Source organism: Anolis sagrei, chromosome X (assembly GCF_037176765.1).
Source record: "Anolis sagrei isolate rAnoSag1 chromosome X, rAnoSag1.mat, whole genome shotgun sequence".
NCBI lineage: Eukaryota > Metazoa > Chordata > Lepidosauria > Squamata > Dactyloidae > Anolis > Anolis sagrei.
Genome location: NC_090034.1, coordinates 22,513,402 through 22,533,655, shown reverse-complemented (window position 1 = coordinate 22,533,655; position 20,254 = coordinate 22,513,402). Strand labels below are relative to the sequence as shown.

Here is a 20,254-nt window from a genome sequence, read left to right as displayed (position 1 = left end):
AGGAAGGGCTTTTTACCCAGTGGGGGAGAGGGGGCGGTGCCCTCAAGGGGAGGCTGTGTGGGCAGAGCTTCCTTCAGCAACAGCACAGGAAAGGAAACGCAAGAAAGAGGAAGGAGGCAGATTGTAGAAGAAAAATCCTTTAATGCTCTAAGAAAAAAAGGTGCTCGTTCTGTGCAGCCAGAGCCATCCTCTGGCAAAAGTCAAGAAGGGTGCTAGAAAGTCCATGTAGTGTAAAGGCAGAAAAAGGAGGAGAGGGGAGGAGCCTCCCCCAGACCCCTTCCCCTTCAGGCCCACGGCTGGCCTGGCCCAGCAGCATGTCTCCCCTCGATCGGACTGGGGCCGCTGCTCCGGAGGAGGGCCGGGAGGGGCTGGTAGGGCCCTGGGAGGAGGGTTAAGGTACTGCCATCTTGGGCTGGGTTGCTGTCTTGAAGCACAGAGGTGAAGGACCGGTAGCTGGACAAGAAGGAGGCCCCTGCACAAGGCATGTTCCCCACCTTTCCGGCTGGAGTCTCCCAAGTAGGGTGATCTGCAGCCGGGAGCCAGAGTGTACTGAGGTCTGCTGGAAAGGCACTCTGAAGCCCAGACAAAGGATTGCACTGCCTTGTAAGGCTGTTATGGGGCCCCAGGTCTTGCGGGACACCTCCCTCCTCCTCCTCCTCCTCTCCCACCCCCTCCTCATGGTTGAAGTCTGCTGACAGTTGAGGAACCAGGCTGCTGATAGACCTGTAGCCGAGGGCAGTTGGATCATCCAACCCAGGGCAGACCCTGCTATTGCCAGGACTGCCACTTGGGCCCTGGACAGGAAATGGGGATGCAGGAGAGGCAAAGCTCTGTCCCACAGGATGTCCAGTTCCGGCCAGACTCCCCACAGACCCCACATTGACAGAGCCCTGGAAGCTGGGTCCGGGTGATGCTTCCAGAGAAAAGCCTATTGGGGCTCCCTGCTCTTTGGGAGGCAGAAGCTCAAGGACCCGGGCCTCTCCGCTTCCAAAGCCTCCATCCAGAAGGTCCCGGAAGAGGCCAGCAACTGCATCTTGGCGAGGGAGAATCGGCTCCTCTTCCTCCTGCTCCTCCTTGAGGAAACCCTCGGTCTTGGTCTCAGGCATGCGGCTGCAAACCACCAGAGGGGACTCAACCACTGCCACCTCTGGCATCAGGAAGGCCTTTGGTCTGGAGCCAGGGTCTGCCTCCTGGAGTACTGGAGGGACACCCTGGAGGCCCTTGCCAATTCTGTTTGGGGGAGAAAACACATAGACATAAGGCTCAAGTACTGTGCAGAACAAAAAAATCAGGTCAGGATGGGCTCCACCTGCCCCTTGATCATTTCCCATTGTCTGATGGGATCTTTCCTGCGACACCCTCCTGGCAGCAGGGAAGAATGGGATCAGAGACTTTTCACATCACTGTGCAGCTGATGAGCTCACCCTTTGCTTGGTCCTGGCAGGAGTGTCTTCCTTTTGTGTGGGATCTGCTTCCCAGGAGGAAACTGGAAGATTGAGGAGAAGCTTCAGGATGAGACATCTGCCTCAGACCACCCCAAAGGGAGCGACGCCGTTAAAGCCCACTCGCCCTCCCACCATGGGGCGGCTCCTACCTTGGCCAGGCTCTCGGCCATCTTGCTCTTGGCAGGGCTTGGGATCCGATCCCACCAGTCCCTTTTCACCCTGCAAAGCAAGTTCCACAAACAAACTTGATCCGGTGCTTGGCTGGAGGAAGAGGAGATAGCCTGACCACTTCTTTGGCCGAGGCTGCTTCTTGAAATCCCACTTTGCAACTCACCTGGCGAGGCAGAGGTAGCAGGTCAGGATCATGGCAACAATTGGGATGCAGGACCACAGCGCCAGCTTCCAGGGCTCCTCTCCTGGCTCAAAATCTAGAAGGCATATTTTACAATAGAATATACTGTTTTCACCAGAAATATTTTTGTTGGGACTGGTAAATGATATCATCAACAAGGAAAATATTGGGTTTCCCCCCCCAAAACCCACTAACAGCTGCTTGAATAGTTTATGCCAGACACTGGAAGGAAAGTATTATTCCATCTGTAAATGAATGGTGGACCAAACTGCTAAATTTTGCAGAAGTTGATAAACTAACTTGTCTTCTTAGAAATAAAATAATACAATGTTTTCAAAATAATTGGAAACCTTTTGCACAATATATAATTAGAACATTTAAAAACTGATCTACAAGAGTGTTGAGTGATTAAAAATACATGTTGTATAATTAGATCACTTTTGAATACATTTTGTAAAATTTACATATATATATTTATATGAATATACATTGCTTGATAGGACAAACTGTTGTAAGACGCCATCTTAGCGTAGGGTTGGGAAGTTTTCTTTTAAATGGGTTACGTGTGTTTTACTGTTGGAAAGTGTAAAATTACTACTGTTGACTGGTGGCTTTGTATATCAGTAGTTAGAATGTGTACACTTTGGAAATAATAATAAAATTCATTTTTAAAAAATCCGGAAGGCAAGACCCCCATCCCCCTTATCATAAGCCTCACTTTCCCCACATGGGCATTGGGAGGGGGAGGGGTCTCTTTGGGCAAATGAATAATAGGCAATGGTGCCCCTGCAGCCCGGAGGCGCTCACCATTGCGCCATTCATATGGCTGGCTCCAGTCGCTCCAGATGTCCCCCCAGTCTTCCAGCTTGACCTGGACCCTGGCAACGTAGTCAGAGGCAGACTCGAGGCGGTCGGCGAAGATGTCGTAGGTCGGCTTCTGGACGGTGGCACTGATTGCCTTGGAGGAAAGGGAGGCACAGGTTTTGGTGGAGTTCCAGCCCCAGGAGGGAGGGAGGCAGGACCCAGAGGGACTCTCTCACCCTCCGACTGGCCCTTCGCCTTAGGGCCAGTGGGGTCCACAAGGTCACCTACCCTCTCCAGTTGGCCCTTTGGCCAGTAGGACACCTGGAAGTAGGCCATGGCAGTAACCAGGGGGCTTTCCTTGGGGTAGTCCCACTGCCAGGAGAGGTGGAAGGAGCGGTCCTGCTTCGTAGCTGTCAGGTTGACCATCGGACGAGGCTTCACTGCAGAGAGGGAGGAGAAGATAAAGGGCCTGGGAAGCCCCTAAACCTATAACCTTATTGGTATCAAGAACCAGATTATTGTCCCTGCACCATGAGAGCAGCTGATCTACCTCATCCTGATAGGCAGGCTCCTCCCCTTCAGAGAGAAGAAGCCCCACCACAATTATGTCAGATGTAAATTTAGTAATGGTATTGTTATAAATGGGGTGGGGGCAGGTAGAACAGGATTCTCACCTGCCCTGCCTCCCCTTGGAACGTCTGCATGCAAAATACTGGTGGAGAAGGAGGGAAAAGGGAGGGAGAGGTTTCTCAGGCCTCTTGCCTGAATCCCAGGGCAGAGAAGGTTGAGATGGGTAGACTCTTCAACCAGAATCCCCCTTCCTTCCTCCTCTGTTTGGCTCTGCAGTGGTTGCTGCCTCTTTGTTTTCTGCTGCCTGAGCCTGGCTCCTGGATGACTCAGCAACCCATCCTTTCTTGACACTTTCTGTGGTTTCCGATGTTAATCGGCAATCCATCACTGCTGTTCAGCTTCTGTGGCCTGAAGCAATGCTTAAGTCACAGAATGCAAACAGCGCATCTGGGTTATCTCTCTGGAAGATATATTTATTTCTATTTATTATGTTTATTTAATATGTTTATTGGAGTTCTTGACATCCCTGGCCCATTCTCTGTTTGGATATTGGCCAGCATGCCAATGACTTAAATCAAGAAATGGCTTCCTAAGATCTACAGAGATACTTGCAGGAACATCTCAGCAAGCAAGAGTCCAAATGTGGTAGGCTAAAACCCGGAATCTCAATCAGTGGCTGAGTCTGGATGAGAAACTCCCTCCTGGGCACACAGAAGACTTGGAAGGTGCTGAACAGGCTGCGCTCTGGCACCATGAGCCAACCTTAAACAGGGCTACAATGTGGAGTCCATGACATGCAAGTGTGGGGGAGAGCTAACCACAGACCACTTACTACAATGCAGCCTGAGCCCTGCCAATGGAGGACCTTGTTATAGTGACACCAGAGGCACTCCCAAATGGCCAGCTTCTGATCATAATGCCAAGATTTTAACTTTGTTTATGGTTTTTAATACTTTATAACTGTACTAGCTGTGCCCTGCCACGCGTTGCTGTGGCCTTTAGTAAGAGTTTTGAAGTCTCTGCCTGGCCTCTCTTCCTTCCTTCCCTCACTCTCTTTCCCTCTTTCTCTCTCTCACACTCCTTTCTCCCCCCCCCCCCCCCCCCTCTGGCATCCCTCCTTCCTCTCCCTTCTTTATGCTTGTGTGTAAACTTGAGCATTTTCTGTTGGTCATGGGGGTTCAGTGTGGCATGTTTGCCCCAATTCTGTCGTTGGTGGGGTTCAGGATGCTCTTTGAGTGTTGGTGAACTCTGAATCCCAGTGACTACAACTCCCAAATGTCAAGGTCTATTTCGCTCAAACTCCATCTGTGTTCATATTTGGGCGTATTGAATGCTTATGCCAAGTTTGGTCCGGATCCATCACTGTTTGAGTCCACAGTGCTGTCTGGATGTCGGTGAACTACAACTCCCATACTCAAGGTCACGGAGGGAAGGGTTGGGGCGAAGGGAGGGGGCGTGTCTTTCCGGAGGGGGAGGGAGGAGTGAGTCAGGGAGGGAAGGGATGGGGGTGAAGGGTGGGGGCGACTTTGAAGACAAAGGTGGGGGGTAAGATGAAGGAGGGGGTGGAGGGAAGGGGGTGGAGGGAAGGTGGCGGGGGGGAAGTTCCGTTGTTTGTGTGTGTGTGTGTGTGTGGGCGGCGACGTGTTCGTGCTGGGCGGGGCAAGGGAGGGAGGGAAGTGCGGAGGGTGCGTTGGCCGTTTGGCCATGTGAGCGCGCGCGCTGGGGACTTTGCACCAGTGCGCATGCTCAGTTGTTTTGCCGTTTTTTCTGTGTGTGGTTGTGTTGTTTTCAATTTTGAATGGATTAGTTTGTACCGAGTGGGTTGTCCTTGGGGCATGGCAATTTTGGTGCAGTTTCGTTGGGGGGTTGTGGAGTTTTGCTGTCCCGTTGAACCAACCTAACAGATTTATATATATAGATTCTCAATTTGCTTCTGACACGATAAATAAACTGAAGTTGTTTTATCGGCTGTTAGGGATTGTGGGAGTAGAAGTCCAAAACACCCAGAGGGGCCAAGTTGGCCCAGGCCTGCCTTCAGCCCCAGCTGCCAAGGAGTTGTCCTTGGTTCTGCCTGGCTTTTTCTTTTTCAAAGGGCGAGGCCCCTTGAAGGCCAGCACTTCCGGAAAGAGAGGGGCCCCTTCTCCCTCACCTAACTCTTCGGCATTCGGCGTGGCGTTCCAGGCGATCTTCCACCGGGCGCCCTCCCTCTGCTCCAGCTTCAGGCAGAACCGAACGTAGCGGAAATCCTTCCTGTGGAGGAGGCAGCGGCACCGACCATCTTCTCGAACCGGAAGGCAGGTCTCCCTGGGAAAGGAAGGGGGAATGATGAGGGGTCCCACCCTGCGCGCATGCGCACTCGAGGCAAGGCCTACCTACCGCGGGGGCTCGACGAGGAGGCGGAAGTCGCCGCAGTCGGAAGAAGGGGGCACCTCCCAGGAGCAGGTCAAGGCCTCAAAGAAGTCCGTGTGGCAAGACGGGGCGAGGGTTGACGAGGAGGAGGCGGTGAAGAGGAGGAGGAGGAGGAAGAGGCCGAAGGGCCCCGGAGAGGTGGACGCCATCCTCCCTTCCCTCCGCTGGGCATCTCTCTGAGGCAGCACAGCAACGGGGGAGGGGCGGGGGGGGGCGGGGCGAAGGCAGTCCACTTCCGCTTCCTCCCTCGGAGGCCTCCTCCCCTCCTCCTTCCGCGGCCATGATGACGGAGGCGCACCGGCAGCTGCTCCAGGCGCTCCTGGGGCTGGGCCTGGTGGAGGCGGAGCGGGCGCGGAAGCTGCAGCGCCTGGCTTGCGAGGCCCACCGCGGTGAGAGGAGGAGTCATGTCGAAACCCAGGTGCATTGGGTTGCTGTGAGTTTTGTAGGCTGTATGGCCATGTCCCAGCAGCATTCTCTCCTGACGTTTCGCCTGCATCTCTGGTTAATGAGTTTTTTAGAGGTTCTATTGGCAGTGAGGCAAATGGAGTCAGGCCCGTAGCCAGAAAAAAAAATGTGAGCGGTTGAATTTTTCCCCCACCCAAGATGTCTTTTTAGATCAGTCTCTCTTCAACAACAAGGCCCTTTGCATCATTAAGCAAAGGTTCTTCACAGGGGTTTTTCTTCCATGTCAGGAGCGACTTGAGAAACTGCAAGTCGCTTCTGGTGTGAGAGAATTCGCCGCAGGCAAAGACCTTGCCCAGGGTTGCCCGGATGTTTTGATGTTTTACCATCCTTGTGGGAGGCTTCTCTCATGTCTCCGTTTGGAGAGCTGGAGCTGACAGAGGGAGCTCATCCACGCTCTCCCCAGATTCGAACCTGCCACCTGTCAGACTTCAGTCTTGCCAGCACAAGGGTTTAACCCACTGCGCCACCGAGGGCTCCCTCTTCACAGGTAATAGGTCCTGAATCACGGTTCTCTCCTTAAGCCCGTTCTTGTCTGCTACAAAGGACAATAGTTTCCACAAAAGGCAGATTTTTTTTCTGTTTTCTTGTTCTTCCTTCTGATTTCCTTTCTCATCAAGACATTTTCCACAGTGAACGAGGAAGGGTTTTTTAGCCAAGCACAAGTTGTTCTGATGGTACTCTGTTTTTTGGTGTCTATTGAAGATGTCTATTGCAATTTCCCATCACACAAATTGTCTAGCAACCAATACACCAAGGTTCTGATGACCACCTTTACTTCCAATTTCTCCTCCAAGCACCGCACCGTACTTGCAGAGTGCACCTTGTACATGACATGAATAGGCTAACCAGGGAAATCTGCTGAACCATTTGGGTTGAAATGGACCAGTGGTGGACACCCGTTTCCTCAGTTTTCACCTGCAATCCAGGTCAAATCCCCCCGCCCACAGTCCCACACCTTAAGCTTTGCCTGGTGGCTACCACATTTTGGCAGCTTCCACTATGTCAAATATTGCTGCTATTGCAATGTAAATTGGTAGAAAGCTAGGTATTGATAGTGTGAATAATCAAAATTGCATTGAGATAGTGCTTACAGTTCTGGAGAGACTCCCATTTCTGCTTTTCATTGACTTGGCAGGAGGATTTGGTTAATCAGTTAAAATTCATGAGTAAACCTGGTTGGTTTTTTTTACCTGAAAAATTTTGGGGGTAGTTGAACCCCTAAACTGCCCCCTTGGCTACAGGCTTGGCCATGTCCCTGCAGCATTCTTTTCTGACATTTTGTCTGCATCTGTGCCCAACATCTTTAGAGGTTCTGTTTTCAGTGAGGCAAGTGAAGCTTACATATATTACAGATCCCACTCCCCCTGAAAGACTGTGTCCGCAGCTTGGGATTCTCCTGGATCCGTCTCTCCAAATGTCAGCCCAGGGAGATGCGACAATAGTCAGAGGGCTTACTACTAACTTTGGCTGATCTGACAGCCGCACCCCTTTATAGATTTGGTGGACCTGAAGATGGTAGTCACCTTAAGGTCAGACTTCTGCAGTGCATTTTACATTGGACTACCCTTGTACCAAGGTCAGATACTCCAGCTGATTCAAAATATGGCAGCCAAATTCATTATGGAAACATCTAGAAATGAGCATATTACACCTATTCGAAAGTCACTCCACTGGCTGTCAATTAGTTTCCAGGCAAAGTACAAAGTGGTGGTACTTTGGACCCAATATCCCTCTGGCTGGTGACAGCAATCGGGGTCCCTAAGCTTCCCTCTGGGGCTCCTTTCCTGGGCATTGGGCTTGTGGTTGCTATGGCTGGTTGCCTTCAAGCCTCTTCTGACTGAGGGTGACACCAAAACAAACCAATCATGGGGCCCTTGACAAAGGGGGGGATGCTCTGAGGCCCTCTCCTACCCATGTTGTAGCCATGCCTGGCTCTGCTTAGCTCCTGAAGCCAGGCATGAGAAAGATGTGCCATTCTTGGTTCCTGGTTTGGTGCCACTCAGTGCCTCAATGCTTTTTGGTCCCTCTTTTTGCACCTCCACTCAGTGCCTCTGTCACTGTTCAAAATGCTGGACATCACAGCCTTGTCTGTATTCCCACCTCCTTTAAGGTGAACTAAACCATCTAAACTGGGCTCTACAGGCTAATGGGTATGCTATGACAGAGTAAAGAGAAAGATCCACTTAGAGGGAAAGTGTTCTTACCATACGTCAAGGGAGCCACTGACTGCATAGGGAAGCTAATGAATCTACAGACAACCCAAAGACCTACCAAGAACATTCAACAAATGCTCCATTCAGCAAAGGACAAGAGGGGTCCTCTAACTTCTGCAGGAGTCTACTGCATACCATGCTGTTTTGGACAAGTCTACATAGGGACCACCAAACACACCAATGCCCAAACACGAATCAAAGAACATGAAAGGCACTGCAGACTACTTCAACCAGAGAAGTCAGCCATAGCAGAGCACCTGATGAACCAACCTGGACACAGCATATTATCTGAGAACATTAAAATGCTGGACCACTCTGACAACCATCTGCAAGGCTAATCAATACTAATCAAGCTAACTAATTGCAAAATTTAAACACTTGCTTCAAACAGAAAAGAGTTTTTCCTCACACCCTGGACACCCCACAAATATATATATACCCCTCTTGTCTCATTCCCACATACCTCCAATCAAACCTCTGAGGATGCCACCCACAGATGCAGGCAAAACGTCAGGAGAGAATGCTTCTGGAACATGGCCATACAGCCCGAAAAACTCACAGCAACCCAGTGCCATGAATACTTTTTAAACAAAGGTTCTTTTTATTGCAATCTTAGTGTGAGAGGATATATCCAAACAACTTTTACACTGAGAAAGAAGGTAGACATAGATTATTAAAGTGACTTTGGTTAATAAACAAACAAAGAGGGTTTAACCACATCTACTCATCATTCACACTTACACATATAAATGTACATTCATCATATTAATCACATTCATCATTCTTCCCACTTCTTCTGGAGAAGAACACCTGGATTTAGGCCAGATTGCTTCCCTGCAAATCTGGCCAATTTTCCAATATTTCCAAAACTTCCAAAATGCAAAAAAGAAAAGAAAGAAGCAAGTGACTAGACTTGAGTACCATTGCAGATCTGCCACTCTCCCAAATGCGCACAATACTTTTCCGAAACACACTCCTTCCCTTCCAACCTGAGGCAGACAACCAGACTTCTGCTTTCCATGCATATCTGCTGCCCTGCAAATGCACCACCCCTGTCCTCCGCATGGAACAGAGCATGGTGGGTGACCAGACCAGCTGTCTGCCACAATTTTGGAATATTTGGTCTTTTATATAGCATATTTCTTGCTGATGTTCCAAACAAGTTGTAAATGAATGACAAGCAGCTAAAAATGTTGATTCCATCCGTTCCTGGACAGATGGTAGCTTTCCTTCTTAAGTGATAATTGGTTTCCTTAATTTAAAAGAGCATTGTGTTTGACTTTGCAAACATGTTGTTTTCTACCAACAGTTCAACAGTTAATCATTTGTCTCTGGTCACCAGCAGTTCTCATCAATTTTGTATTACAGTTCAGCAGTGTAGTCATTTTCCAGGTTTCAGTCTTAGGATAGCATCTTTACTCTCTTTAGGATAGCTCCCCAACCATACATCCTTCGTACCAAGTCAGTTTAATTTCCACACATTATATTTTGTGACAGGAGCCCAGAAAAAGATCTCTTGGGCTGTGAGTTGTGACTGCTCTCTCTCTCTGCCCTCAGTGCCTCAGGAACCGCTAGACACCTTCATTGGCACCATCAACACACACCTGCGGCCACTGTCCATGGAGATCCGGAAGGGCCTAGCCGAGGAGGATGGGAGGCCCCACTACGCCCTGGTCAGGAGCAGCAAGAAGGGGGGGAGGGGACAAGACTTTTGGAGGAGGAGAGGGTCCTTCAGGGGGGCCTCCTCCTACAGTGCCCCCTCCTAATGCCCTCTCTTGCTTCCCTTCCACCCAGGTGAACCTGGCCGCAAATGAGATTACCCAGCTGGCTAGCGACTATGCAGAAAATGAGCTGGAGCTCTTCAAGAAGACGGTGAGCCCTGGGCCAAAGTGGGGCACTCCCACCCATTGACCATGATGCTGGGAACGAGACACAGGCATCTTCAAAATTCGTTTCTCCTGCTATTTAGACCCCCAGCTCCCAGCAATCCCTGTCCCTCTAGCATGCTGGCAACGGGCTTCTGGGAATTGGATGGCTGCAGCCTGAGAGCCACTTTGCCCCATCCTTTCATATCTCCAGATGGACCTGATCCTCTCCTCTGAGAACGGCTTTGCCTCCTCCACAGCCATCTTGAACCTGGCAGACCAACTTAAGCCGCGGAAGATGAAGAAGGTAGAGGCTGAGCAGCTGCTGCAGAGTCTGGTGCAGAGCAAGTGGCTGCAGGAGGTAAAGACCTGGTGGGGAGATGGAGGAGATGGGGGCTTTTCTGTGGGATGCTCATGGCTCCTGAATATCTTTCCTTCCTTGCGGTTGCAGAAGGAGGGGGAGTACACCCTCTCAGTCCGCAGCATCCTGGAGCTGGAGCAATATATCTTCTGCCATTACCCGGACCTGGCCCACAAGTGCCACTTCTGCCATAGCCTCTGCATTCAGGTAAATGGGCAGGAAATATTGGGGGAGGGGCATCAGTAATCATTAAGTCACCCCTGGCCAGCCCAGCCGGCTTCCTTTCTCTCCCAGAAACCCATCAGCTTCTCTTCTGTTCTCTAGAGCCAGGTCTGTGAGGACTGTGGGACCGCGATGCACCTGCACTGCCTGGGCAGGTTATTCCACGCACAGGCTGAGCGTCGCTGCCCACACTGCAAGCAGTTCTGGCCTCACCAGGTGCCAGGTGAAAGAACCTCTACTTCCAAAGCCCCTTCTCCCCCCCCCCCCCCCCTTTTGATGGCACTTCTCTTTGCCCAAAGAACCAGGCTTCCCCCATTATCATGCCCTGGGTGGCGGCAGGAGTCAAAAGGGGCAGTACCAACTGCCACAAAAGGTCCTACAAATGACCAGATGTCTCTCTCTTTCTCTCTGTTTCCAGCCCAGAGCTGAGCACACAGGACCCCAGCCGCCCTTAGGGGGAGCCCCAAGGAGGGCAGGAGGAGGTCTCCAGCCTCAGATGGCTTCAAAGGGCCCAGTTACGGCAGCTAGTGCAGTTACAGTTGTTGTAAAGTTTGTTGAAAGGAAATAGATTTGTATATGTTTGTAATAGTTGGATTTTTTGGTAAAGTTTGAATTAAAACAATGTCTTTTAAAGTTTAAAATAAAACAGTTTATTATAAAATTTCAAATAAAACTGGTTTGATTCTCCTTGGTTAGCCACATTGCTTTTCATTTCCCATCAGCGGTGAAGTTTTCAATTTGGAAGACAGGATTCTTAGAAACATAGAATCAAAGAGTTGGAAGAGACCTCATGGGCCATCCAGTCCAACCCCCTGCCAAGAAGCAGGAATATTGCATTCAAATCACCCCTGACAAATGGCCATCCAGCCTCTGCTTAAAAGCTTCCAAAGAAGGAGCCTCCACCACACTCCGGGGCAGAGAGTTCCACGGCTGAACGGCTCTCACAGTCAGGAAGTTCTTCCTAAGGTTCAGATGGAATCTCCTCTCTTGTAGTTTGAAGCCATTGTTCCGCGTCCTAGTCTCCAAGGAAGCAGAAAACAAGCTTGCTCCCTCCTCCCTGTGGCCTCCTCTCACATATTTATACATGGCTATCATACCATGTATAAATTATTTATTTCCTTTATTCCAGTTCAGGTTCTGATTAATCCCAAAAGGGCAACGGTTCTCCCCACCTTCTCCTCTCTGGCTCCTCCAATACCCCATCTCGTGGCTCTCTGCCTATCTGCCAGGCCCTCCCAATGGCAGCACCAAAACGGCTGCACTGCCGTCCGTGACAAGCCCCTCCGGCTGGTACCTTTTCCTTTCCTCCTGCATCTGCTCCAGGTCGAAACTATGACCACCAGAAGCTGACGGAGAAGCTGGTGTCCAAGGCCCGGACGTAGTGCCAGTGTCCGGCCGGGATGAAGAGGACCTGCCCAGGGCCCAGGAGGCCCTCCTGGAAGGCTGCGGCCTGGAACTGGGGGAATGTCTCCAGGTCGGGGTCTTCCACATCCACCTGGAAGGGAAGCAGAGTCTGGTTGCTGCATCCCATGCTGCCAGACTTCCCTGTCCCGAGGAGGCTGGCAATGTGGAAGCTCACTGAGGGCACCCACCTGGCTGGTGTTGTGGAGGAGGTGGCCTTCGTGCGGGTACAGCCGCTCCGACTGCTGGGGTGAATACAGGCGGATGTACTTCTGGCCCATGACCTGGAAGGGGAGAAGCGCCAGGGCTCAGGCAGAGCCCCCTCATGGCGGTCTCTAGACCCGAGGATGCCACTGGCCCCGGAACCCACCTGGACCAGAAAGTTGTGCTGAGGGTCATGATGGAGTGGGGAAACAGTGCCAGCAGGACCGAACCAGGCGTTCACGGTGATGTCGTCCTCGTCCCCTTTGCCCAGGCAGCAGTAGTCAGGGACCCCAATGTCTGCCTTCAGCTCTGGGATCTGAAAGCCAAGGGAACATAGGGGAAACTCAGTCAGGCCAAGGGGGGTGGAAAGAGAGCTCGGAGTCCTTCCATAAGGGATCCTGAGGGTAGAGTCTTCCAAGGAAGACATGGCAGTAAAGGGAGAACTGGCTCCCACATTTACCTGTTCAAAAAGCTGGTGCTGAGCCAGGTATCCAGTGTGGTCTGGGAACTGAAAGGAAGAGAGACAAGGAGTCAGAAATTAAAACACAACTGAAGGCCTATCTCTTCCAGCAGGCTGACCCAGTCAGTTTTGACTATGAATTTAAAAATCACTTTCTATGTTTATGGTTTTATTTTTCATCTCATGCATTTTAATATGTGCATGTTTTAATATGTTTTTATACATATATATGTTGTGACCCACCTCAAGCCAAAAGGAGAGGTGAGTAATGAATAAATAAATAAATAATTGGAAGGCTTATTGATGTAGAGAAACCAGAATATTTGTGGTGGGAATCCTGCAGTGATCCAGATGCCCCATCTGTGTAACCTGGAAGGTGGCTAAATCCTGAATGAAGCAGATGGCAACATATTCTTTGATTTATTGGAAAGTTCCAACAGAGACTTTGGTTCTTCAAACCCAACCCCCTTCGCCCTCCAAGGCCACACATAGACCCCTTCTATCTTGTGGAATAAAAAGCCCCAACCTCATTCTCGACGTATCTGTCGATGAACTCCCCAACAGTCATGAGGGCCTGGGACCACTCCTGGTCTGTGTAGCGGGAGCCCAGCTCCACCGGGACAGTCCGGCTGCCGGCCACTTGCCGCAGGTATGCTACGCTGCAACGGAGAGAAGCCCCATTAATGTCACCTGGGGATCTCCTCCAGCCCCCAAAACACTTGTAAGGCAACGGGGCTGAAGCTACCTGAGCTGGAATTTATCAAAGGGCACCCCACCTGTTGCTCACCTCCACTTCTTCATGCAGGGCCAGTGGCTCACAATCCCCTCCAGGACCAGGGGCTTCTGGGGGACCAGGTAGTGGTCCCGGAAGTGCTCCAGCGATGGGCAGAGAAGGTATGGAATAGATGCCTCGCTCTTCATGGCGGGCCTCACAGGAAACTCCCTCTGGATCTTCTGCAGCAGGGAGCCAAAACAAGAAGAGTAATTTAAGCTGGGGTTCTGAGGCTTGCAATGCTCTGCTCAGAGATCATTTCCACTGCCCATTGAAGGGGTACAGAGCTAAAAAGAGGACCTGGAAAGGGAAGGGGAACAATTTTAAGTGGTGGATTTTAAATCCACATTTCATCAGTGGATTTTATCTTGTATTTTATCTCTTGTATGTCCTTTAAGTGTCTTATTTCTTGCTTTCACAATATTTTGCCCTGTTTCAAGCTGCAGGGAGAGGCAAGTAATACATTTCTGATTATGATCACTCTATTTACTCGAATCTAATGCTCACCTTTTTTTAAGCTAAATTACCTCTCCAAAATGAGGATGTACATTAGATTCGCATCATACAATCATCTTAGTGCTGAGCCAAAGCCAAAGTGGAAGCTGCTTCAGGAGCAACTGCAGCTCCTATATGAGGGACCTCATCTCCAATTTAATGGTCCTGGTTCTATGGGATCTTGGGATTTGTAGTTTGGTGAGGCATCCACATTATTTGGCAGAGCAGACTCGAGAACTTGTCAAACTACAACTCCCAGGATTCCATAGCATTGAACTAAGGCAATTAAAGTGGATTCATTCTACATGGCTGGAAGTTTTGGTGTTCTAACACTTTTTGTTTTTAAAGAAGGAATTCTGAGCAGGCAGCAACTGCAATGCACACAATTTTTGGCCAAATTATAAAGGGTTTAATTTTTGTACCTGTGCATTACATTTAGCAACAAATGTTTTTTTTTGTTTTTTTTTTTGTGGTTTGTTTCAGGGTTTTGGCAATTTGAGGTGTGCATTATATTTAATGATGCATTCACCTTGAGTAAATATGGGTGTTGTGATGTGGTTTTTGGGTTAGATGGCCACATTCTAGCAGCATCTTCTCCTGATGTTTTATCTGGATCTGGCTGGCCTCATCAGAGGTTCTGTTGTCAATGAGACAAGTGCAGTGTATATATTCCGATAGAATAATGTCCAGGGTGGGAGAAAGAACCCTTGTTTGTTTGAAGTAAGTGTGAATGTTGCAGTTAACAAGCTTTAATTAGTATTTGAGTAGCCATGAAGTTTGCAAAGTCAATCAATGAGCCATTGAAATCCACAAGTATGTGGACAAGTCCAACAAAAAGGAGAAAAACAAGGAAATTAACAAAATCCGGTTACCAGTATTAAAAGAAACACCAGAATTAAGACAGTAAATAATGACCACCACTCAGAAACAACTTCAGACAGCAAGCAATCAAGGTCCAGTTAACACCTCCCAAACAGAGGATGCCTCTAGGCAACAGAGGCCAGGCTACCTCTGTATATACCCTCACTGATGGACTTTGCAATCTTCATGGTTACTCAACTGCCAAGTCAAGCTTGCTAATTCCAACATTCACACTTACTTTAAACAGACAAGGGTTCTTTCTCCCACCTGGACATTATTCCACACTTAAATATACACTCCACTTGCTTCACTGCAAACAGAACCTCTGAAGATGCCATTAGCCACAGATGCAGGTGAAACATCAGGAGAGAATGCTGCCATAACACGGCCATACTGTCCAGGAGCCACACAACACCCTAGTGATTTTGGCTGTGAAACCCTTCGGCAATACAGGGAGGGAGGCATCTCAGCCGTGCTAAGGTGAGCCCCTGCTCCCAGCTTGAGGCTGGCCAAACTGTAAGTGCTGTACCTTGGGAGGGGGGGCTCCTTCCTCCTCCTTCTCTTTGTCCACTTCAAGGCCATGCAGGTGCCGCTGGAGGAGGCCAACCACCCTCTGCAAGGCGTCTCCCGGGAGTGGAGCTCCCAGGAGCAGGCCCAAGTCGCACTGGCGCAGGGCTTGGAGGGGTCCGCCCTGGGTGTCTTGGCAGCAGAGTCCCAGGGCACGGAGGAGGCATCCCCAGGCAAAGGCCTTGCGCCAGGTCCCCCGCACCTCCCTCCAAGGCCCCATGTTCAGCCGCTCCCAGCAAAAGTCGCAGGCTGCGCTGCTCAGGAACAAGAGGCGCCCAAGGCTGGGGTCCCCAGGTGGGAGCGGGCCCAGGAGCAACCCAGCCCCTTCCTCCAGTAGCCAGGTTACAGCAGGGTCCACCTCCTCTGAAGGGCCCAGGTCAAGGGTCAGGCCCTCCTTTGGAAGTAGTGCCAGCAGCGAGGGCCAAAGTGCAGGGGAGCCACCATCGCTCCTCTCCGGGGAACACGGGGCTCCTTCTTCTCCCTGGAAAAGAGAAAGAAAAGGGCCAGGGAAGGAAGATAGAAGGATAATTTGTTAATAGAGCCCTAGTACCTGCTAAGTAAATTTGAATTATTGTATAGAATGAATATATATACAGTAGAGTCTCACTTATCCAACTGTCACTCATCCAACATTCTGTATTATCCAACACAGTTTGCCTCCCAGCTGGATCCACGGCTGTTTCAATACATTGCGATGTTTTGGGGCTAAATTAGTAAATACAGTAATTACTACATAATGTTACCATGTATCGAACTGCTTTTTATGTCAATGTGTTGTAAAACATGATGTTTTGGTGCATAATTTGTAAAATCATAATGTAATTTGATGTTTAATAGGCTTTTCCTTAATCCCTCCTTATTATCCAACATGTTCGCTTATCCAGCGTTCTGCCGGCCCCTTTATGTTGACTAAGTCAGACTCTACTGTGTGTGTGTATTATTTTATTATCACGGATTCTTAATACATTTTCATCACATTATTTACACTTATTTCAGTTAGGTGCAGATATACATAAACCTTTTGTGCAAACATTTGTGATTCCAATTATTAGTATTTACACTGATTTTCGTTTGATGAAAGTACATCTAGGACATTTTGTACTTTTGTATTTTATATATCCTTTATTAACATTTACTACTATATTTTAAGCAAATATAATCTAACAGGAACAATCGAGAAGAACGTTTAAGAAGAAAAATAGGAGAAGAAATATGGAACAAGACAGAAAACATAAGAAGGTGATTCAGGAAGATAAGACTATTTGGTTCTATAGAAAGTAATATTCCCCTATTTGTTATGGAGGATAGATCAAACTTGCAAAACTTTAGCATCTCAAGTAATGAGTGTTATGGTAATAGAGACTCAGAACTAGATGTAACACAGCCAAATGTTATATGTTGTCTTCTATGTGATTTTCCTACTCATTGATTCACTAGATCAGTGTTTCTCACCCTTCCTAATGCCACAACCCCTTAATGCAGTTCCTCATATTGTGGTAACCCCTAACCATAAAATTATTTTCGTTGCTACTTCATAACTAATTTTGCTACTGAATCGTAATATAAATACCTGATATGCAGGTATTTGCACCCACTGCAAATTTGGCACAAATACCCGTTATGCCTAAATTTAATTGGGGGCGGTGTTGATTTTGTCATTTGGGAGTTGTAGTTGCAGGGAGTTATAGTTCACCTAAAATCAAAGAGCATTCTGAACTCCACCAATGATGGAATTGAACCAAACTTGGCACACAGAACTCCCATGACCAACAGAAAATACTGGAAGGGTTTGGTGGGCATTGACCTTGAGTTTGAGAGTTGTAGTTCACCTACATCCAGAGAGCACTGTGGACACAAACAATGACGGATCTGGACCAAACTTGGCACGAATACTCAGAATGCCCAAATGAGAACACTGGTGGAGTTTGGGGGAAATAGACCTTGACATTTGGGAGTTGTGGTTGCTGGGGTTTATAGTTCACCTACAATCAAAGAGCATTCTGAATTCACCAACTTGGCACACTGAACTCCCACGACCAACAGAAAATACTGGAAGAGTTTGGTGGGCATTGACCTTGAGTTTTGGAGTTGTAGTTCACCTACATTCAGAGAGCACTGTGGACACAAACAATGATAGGCCTGGACCAGACTTGGCACGAATATTCAATATGCCCAAATGTGTACACTGGTGGAGTTTAGGGAAAATAGACCTTGACATTTGGGAGTTGTGGTTGCTGGGATTTATAGTTCACCTACACTCAAAGAGCCCCTTTCTGATGGTCTTTGGCGACCTCTCTGAAAGCCCCTTCGCGACCCCCAGGTTGAGAAACACTGTACTAGATATTAATTAATATAAGGAGAGAGGGAACAAAAATGAAAGAGAGAGAGATGGGGAAAGAGCTACGGGGAAAGAGAAGGGTCAGAATGGGCCAAAGGCGAAACCAAGCCTCTTCCCTCCCTCTTGCCAGCGGCCTTCGTGTGCTCATGCCTCTTTCTCCGGGCTTCTTCGGAGAGTGGTCGGGGTCTCCCTGGCTTCCGACACAGGAGGTGTTTCCTCCATGGTGTCCCGCTCGAAGACCTAAGATGAGAGTCATTCCATTTTATTGACGTTTATGGGCGTCCTTCCTCATTCGCGCATGCGCAGTTCCCGAGTAGTAAAAAGACCTGATGTCGTTTGGGCCGGCCTTCCCTCCCAGCGCGCATGCGCGAGGCCTGGGTTAACACCCAGCCCTCCAGGTGTTTTGGACTACAACTCCCACAATTCCTAACAGCCTACCGGCTGTTAGGAATTGTGGGAGTTGTAGTCCAAAACACCTGGAGGGCCCAAATTGGCCCAAGCCTGGGTTAGAAGGTGCACTGCATGGAGCAAACTGCAAAGGGATTCCTTTTTCTTATTTATGAATGAAGATCTGCTGAGCTCCATCAAAGTGATGTTTGGAAAAGGAAAGGGATGAATATTTGAGATAGCGCTGGAAACAGTAATACATTTTTTTTTATTACCCGCCTCTCCTGATGGCTGGAGGCAGAGTACAAGAAATTCGAAAACAAACGAAGATAAAAAATACAATAAATTACTAAATTACATAGACAAACACACACACATAGGCAGGCACAAGTTTATTGTTTGTTGTTTATTCGTTCAGTCGCTTCCAACTCTTTGTGACCTCATGGACCAGCCCACGCCAGAGCTCCCTGTCGACCCTGGCCTCCCCCAGCTCCTTCAAAGTCAAGACAGTCACTTCAAGGATACCATCCATCCATCTTGCCCTTGGTCGGCCCTCGGCCCCTCTTCCTTTTGCCTTCCATTTCCCCCAGCATCATTGTCTTCTCTAAGCTTTCCTGTCTTCTCATGATGTGGCCAAAGTACTTCATCTTTGCCCCTTAGGCCCCTTTGCCCCTTAGCATAAAAGGAGGATGCCAGCGGAGGACCAGTCATACAGCACCATTCAAGACAGCCAAAGAAGACCTTGGGATAGTGGTTCTCAGCCTATGGGTCCCCAGGCGTTTTGGCCTGCAGCTCCCAGAAATCCCAGCCAAGTTATCAGCTATTAGGAATTTTGGGAATTGAGGTCCGGTGCATCTGGGGACCCATGGGTTGGGAGGCACTGCCTTCGGATCATGACAAGGGAAGGGGGAGGCCCTAGTAGGGTGCTTAAAGGATTGGTACAATGTGTTATCTGTGTATGGGGTTATTATGGTTTAATATGTTTAATGGTTTAAATGGTATTAAATGCTTATTGTTTCTAGTGATTTTATGTTATGTTTTATATGGTTTGTGTACCAAGGCATTGAATTTTTGCCTAGATGTATGTTGTATGCTGCTCTGAGTCCCCCGAGGGGTGAGAAGAGCAGGATAGAAATGAATTAAATAAATAATTGGATCTTGTCACGGTCCAAGGCACTCTCAGAATTTTCCTCCAACACCACAGTTCAAAAGCATCTATCTTCCTTTGTTCAGCCTTCCTTATGGTCCGGCTCTCGCATCCATAGGTTACTATGGCGAATACCATTGCTTTAACTATGTGGATCTTCGTTGTCAGTGTGATGTCTCTACTCTTCACTATTTTATCTGGAACACCTCAGTAAGCGAGAGTCCAAAAGAGGCAGGCTCAAACCCAAAACCTCAATCAATGGCTGATACCAAATGAGAGACTCCCCCCTGGGCACACAGAAAACTGGGCGACTTGGAAGGCGCTGAACAGACTGCGTTCTGGCACCACGAGATGCAGAGCCAACCTGAAGAAATGGGGCTACAAAGTGGAATCCACGACATGCGAGTGTGGAGAAGAGCAAACCACTGACCACCTGCTGCAATGCAACCTGAGCCCCGCCACATGCACAATGGAGGACCTCCTTGCAGCAACACCAGAGGCACTCCAAGTGGCCAGACACTGGTCAAAGGACATTTAATCAACTACCAAGCTTGCAAACTCTGTTTTGTCTATTTGTTAAAAATTTGTTAAAAATGTAATACAATTGTCTGGTTGTTGCTCTCCTCCCAAGAAGAAAACATCTACTGATTTCCTGGCTGCAGTCTGCATCTGCAGTAATCTTCACACCTACAAATACAAAGCCTGACACTTTGTATCAGATACTGAGTAATATCTGTTGCGCATCAAGCGGATCTTAGCCACGTCTCATGCACAAGACACACAGACCAGAGGAAAAATGAACAGAAAAATCTTTACTCTTAATAGCAGAGATGAAACACAAACTTGCAATGTTGCATACAAAAACAAACTGCAAGAAACTTACATAGTCTCTGTGAGTAACACAAAATAAGGCATC

The 20,254-nt window shown here is 48.8% G+C and overlaps 3 protein-coding genes across 4 annotated transcripts; 1 reads left to right on the top strand and 2 right to left on the bottom strand.

Moving 5' to 3' along the window:
• Positions 1-121: 121 nt before the first annotated feature.
• On the bottom strand, positions 122-5,784 carry IL4R (interleukin 4 receptor). The gene is made up of 8 exons (XM_060786424.2): positions 5,548-5,784; positions 5,321-5,475; positions 2,890-3,041; positions 2,605-2,755; positions 1,780-1,873; positions 1,595-1,664; positions 1,425-1,486; positions 122-1,230 (listed from the first exon to the last, which is right to left on the bottom strand). The coding sequence occupies exons 1-8, from the start codon at positions 5,727-5,729 to the stop codon at positions 285-287; spliced, it is 1,812 nt and encodes a 603-aa protein (XP_060642407.2). The 5' UTR covers positions 5,730-5,784; the 3' UTR covers positions 122-284.
• Positions 5,785-5,804: 20 nt separating this feature from the next.
• Positions 5,805-11,393, top strand: NSMCE1 (NSE1 homolog, SMC5-SMC6 complex component). Its single transcript, XM_060786428.2, has 7 exons — positions 5,805-5,969; positions 9,816-9,931; positions 10,053-10,130; positions 10,338-10,484; positions 10,575-10,691; positions 10,809-10,929; positions 11,125-11,393. Exons 1-7 carry the CDS (start codon positions 5,861-5,863, stop codon positions 11,133-11,135), a joined length of 699 nt encoding a protein of 232 aa, XP_060642411.2. The 5' UTR covers positions 5,805-5,860; the 3' UTR covers positions 11,136-11,393.
• Positions 11,333-18,132, bottom strand: KDM8 (lysine demethylase 8). Of its 2 annotated transcripts, none has more exons than XM_067460548.1 (8): positions 15,429-15,773; positions 13,559-13,725; positions 13,298-13,430; positions 12,772-12,819; positions 12,478-12,627; positions 12,299-12,391; positions 12,001-12,201; positions 11,333-11,721 (listed from the first exon to the last, which is right to left on the bottom strand). In XM_067460548.1, exons 1-7 carry the CDS (start codon positions 15,684-15,686, stop codon positions 12,037-12,039), a joined length of 1,014 nt encoding a protein of 337 aa, XP_067316649.1. In that variant the 5' UTR covers positions 15,687-15,773; the 3' UTR covers positions 11,333-11,721; positions 12,001-12,036. The 2 variants fall into 2 exon arrangements, with proteins under 2 accessions (XP_067316649.1, XP_060642409.2); XM_060786426.2 differs by lacking the exon at positions 11,333-11,721 and adding an exon at positions 17,955-18,132 and having other exon boundaries at positions 11,728-12,201; positions 15,429-15,947.
• Positions 18,133-20,254: the final 2,122 nt, after the last annotated feature.

Coding starts and splice junctions, on each gene's coding strand:
- NSMCE1 (XM_060786428.2), top strand. CDS start 5,861: ATGATGACGGAGGCGCACCGGCAGCTGCTCCAGGCGCTCCTGGGGCTG. Junction 5,970..9,815: donor GGCTTGCGAGGCCCACCGCG/GTGAGAGGAGGA, acceptor CTCTGCCCTCAG/TGCCTCAGGAACCGCTAGAC. Junction 10,131..10,337: donor TGGAGCTCTTCAAGAAGACG/GTGAGCCCTGGG, acceptor TCATATCTCCAG/ATGGACCTGATCCTCTCCTC.
- KDM8 (XM_060786426.2), bottom strand. CDS start 18,026: ATGGAGGAAACACCTCCTGTGTCGGAAGCCAGGGAGACCCCGACCACT. Junction 15,948..17,954: donor GAAGAAGCCCGGAGAAAGAG/GCATGAGCACAC, acceptor TCTCTTTTCCAG/GGAGAAGAAGGAGCCCCGTG. Junction 13,726..15,428: donor AAGGAGCCCCCCCTCCCAAG/GTACAGCACTTA, acceptor TCCCTGCTGCAG/AAGATCCAGAGGGAGTTTCC.
- IL4R (XM_060786424.2), bottom strand. CDS start 5,729: ATGGCGTCCACCTCTCCGGGGCCCTTCGGCCTCTTCCTCCTCCTCCTC. Junction 5,476..5,547: donor CTCCTCGTCGAGCCCCCGCG/GTAGGTAGGCCT, acceptor TTCCTTTCCCAG/GGAGACCTGCCTTCCGGTTC. Junction 1,874..2,604: donor GCCATATGAATGGCGCAATG/GTGAGCGCCTCC, acceptor TATGCCTTCTAG/ATTTTGAGCCAGGAGAGGAG.